Source organism: Myotis brandtii, unplaced genomic scaffold (genome assembly GCF_000412655.1).
Source record: "Myotis brandtii unplaced genomic scaffold, ASM41265v1 scaffold975, whole genome shotgun sequence".
Classification (NCBI taxonomy): Eukaryota; Metazoa; Chordata; class Mammalia; order Chiroptera; family Vespertilionidae; genus Myotis; species Myotis brandtii.
In genome coordinates, this window is record NW_005372049.1 from 393,045 (window position 1) to 395,982 (window position 2,938).

The 2,938-nt window shown below is 60.9% G+C and overlaps 1 protein-coding gene across 1 annotated transcript in view; it reads left to right on the forward strand.

Annotated features, from left to right (window-relative positions):
• The window catches only part of NAV1 (neuron navigator 1), a gene marked incomplete at its 5' end in the record, with an annotated part of 68,855 nt that overhangs the window by 24,050 nt on the left and 41,867 nt on the right, over nucleotides 1-2,938 (forward strand). Inside the window, one exon of the mRNA XM_014533393.1 lies at nucleotides 1-172. Within this exon, the coding sequence (XP_014388879.1) occupies nucleotides 1-172 (172 nt within the window). The remainder of the gene's footprint in view (nucleotides 173-2,938) is intronic.

Consider the following 2,938-nt stretch of genomic DNA (forward strand, 5'->3'; position numbering starts at 1 on the left):
ACATGCACGGGGAGCGCGCCCACTACTCGCACACCATGCCCATGCGCAGCCCCAGCAAGCTCACCCACATCTCCCGCCTGGACTCGGACGACGCCGACCTCAAGTCCGGCTACATGAGCGACAGCGACCTCATGGGCAAGACCATGACGGAGGACGAGGACATCACCACCGGGTGAGGGCGGGCCCTGCTCTGCGGGGGGCGGGCCGGGGAGGGGGGGACACAGAGGGACCTGTGGGGCGGGATCCCTCACGTGTCTGCTGGGCTGTGCCAGGGGCCCCCGCGTTCTGGTCTTGATCGCCCCTGAAATGCACTTGGTCCTCCTTCTAGACGTGGGTGTGGTGGGCAGGGCCAACGTTTCATTGGCCCCGGTGGCTGTCATTCTGTGCTGAACTCGGGGGGGGGGGGGGGGGGGGCTGATGCCTCCTCTCATTGGCCCCCCTGGCTGTCATTCTATGGTGTCCCCGCCCTAGTCCTTGACCTTCAAAAGGCTGGTAGGTGGGAGGGGCCCCGGAAAGAGTGCTGGTCCCATCCCTTGTGCGTGGACCTTGGGCGACGCCCCCGCCCCCCCCCCGTTTGTGCCAAGTGATCAGCTCGAATCTGTCTGTCTTGAGAGGCTGCTGAGGAGAGAAAGTGTGTGGGTGACGGCGGGTTCTAATCGGGTCGCAGCTGAGCCGCCTCCTCCCGGGTTCCCGGCCCCTGTCCCCGTTTTACCCCGTGGGCCCCCCGCCCCCCCAGTGTCTGCTCCTCCGCTTCCTTCCTCTGCGAATTGCCCTGTGCCCTCCGGCCCCTGCCTCAGCCTGTAAACCCTCTGCCCGGTCCCTGCCCCACGGGACCCTCAGCTTCTTATCTTTCTGTTTTTAAATATATTTTTGTTGATGTCAGAGAGGAAGGGAGGGAGAGAGAGAGAGAAGCATCCATGATGAGAGAGAATCATGGATCGGCCGGCTGCCTCCTGCACGCCCCACACTGCGGACGGAACCCGCAACCCGGGCCTGTGCCCCGACCGGGAATCGAACCGGGATCTCCTGGTTCATGGGTCGATGCTCAACATCTTATCTTTTTCTGCCCCCGTGGACGGGGAGGGGTTTGTGGAGCCACTGAGATGTGGTGGCAGCCGGGAGGGAGTGGGGAGGATGGAGAGAAAGGGGTGCTGGGTCCGCTGGGACCTCCCGAGGGGCCACACAGGTAGCGGCAGGGACGCCTTCTCCCCAGGAAAACCTCCGAGTTTACGAGAAGACATCCTGGGCCACCCACCGCTCCCGCCCAGGGAGGGACCAGGAGGGACCAGGCGGGGCCGTCCAGCTGAGCAGGCCGCTCCGAGCAAAACAGCTGACGCATTTGGGGCTGTTTATGGCCTGTAAATCCCAGGCCCCGACCTCAGACCTCACTCGCACTCGGCTCAGCTGGCCAGCCTGGAGCAGGGGCCCGAGGGGAGCCGGCCGCTCCTCCTGTGCTCAGAGGCTGTGCCAGGCGGGAGGGCCCGGGAGGGGCGGCCGGGCTATTTTCATATTTTCTGAAGTGAGCCGGGTTTTCATGCTCGTCCTGGTCCCCCGCTGGAAGCGGTCCCGTTGTCCATGATCCACTTAAAAGTTGGCACCTGCCCGGCTCCCCGCCTGACACCGTCCGCCGTGGGGATTACACGTGGTGACGCTGTAGACAGCCCTGCCTTGGCTGTCGAGTGTCCTAGGTGACAGCTCGGACGCTTTTGCCTCTTGAAGAGAGAAGAGGAATGTGTTTTTCTAAAAATAGTTCGGTCTGGAATGTAATCTGAAGAAGATAAGGTGTGGCCCTAGCCAGTGTGGCTCAGTGGATAGAGCGGCAGGGTCCCGGGTTCGATTCTGATCAAGGGCACGGACCTCGGTTGCAGGCTTCTCCTCCCCAGCCCGGGCCCTGGTCGGTGCATGTGCAGGAGGCAACCAATCAGTGTGTTTCTATTACATCGATGCTTCTCTCTGTCTCTCCCTCTCCCTTCCACTCTCTCTGAAAATCAATGGGAACACATCCCCGGGTGAGGATTGGAAAAAAAATAATTAAATAATAATAATAAAGAAGATAAGGTCTGCAGCCATCTGTCCCCCCATCCCAGCACCCAGGTCAGAGCGGGAGGTTCGGTCCCCCACGGATTGGACGCAGGCATGGGGTCCAGCACCCCGTGTGCCCGGAGGGGAAGGGAACCAGCCAGCCCTCCCCGCGCCCCCTCCCGGCACCCTCTCCCCTGCTCTAACTAGGGGTTACACCCCCCCCAAGTCTCCATGTCTGTCTGTGCAAATGGCAGTCTGGGTGGCTGTGCCCCAGCTTCCCAGGGTGAGGGGCAGGGTCCCAGGCTGAGCCAGCTGCAGTACCGACAGGTCGCACACCTCCAGGGGGCGCCGCTCACGTTGGTCAGAGTCGTGTGCTCAGCAGCCAAGGGCCAGGGGACCTTAGACAAGCCAGCAGGTCCCTTCTCTCTCTCTCTCTCTCTCCCTCTCTCTCTCTCTTTAAAAAAAAATCTTTATTATTGAGCCCTAACTGGTTTGGCTCAGTGCATAGAGCATCGGTCTGCAGACGGAAGGGTCCCGGGTTCGATTCCGGTCAGGTCACATGCCTGGGTTTCGGACTCGATCCCCAGTAGGGGGACGTGCAGGAAGGAGGCAGCCGATCAATGATTCCCTCTCATCATTGATATTTCTCTCTCTCCCCCTCTTCCTTCCTCTCTGAAATCAATAAAAATATATTAAAAAAGAAGAAAAAGGGAGAGCTTTGCTGGGTAATCTTGGTTGTAGGTCTTTGTTGTTCATCACTTTGCATATTTCTTGCCACTCCCTGCTGGCTGAGCAGCCGCTCCTGGAAGAGGCTGGGGGGGGGGGGGGGGGGTGGGACGTCGCACCCTGTCACACACAGAGCCGCAGGGCGATCAGGGGGTTTGGGCGCTGCCCCCTGTCACGCTGATCTGGTGCC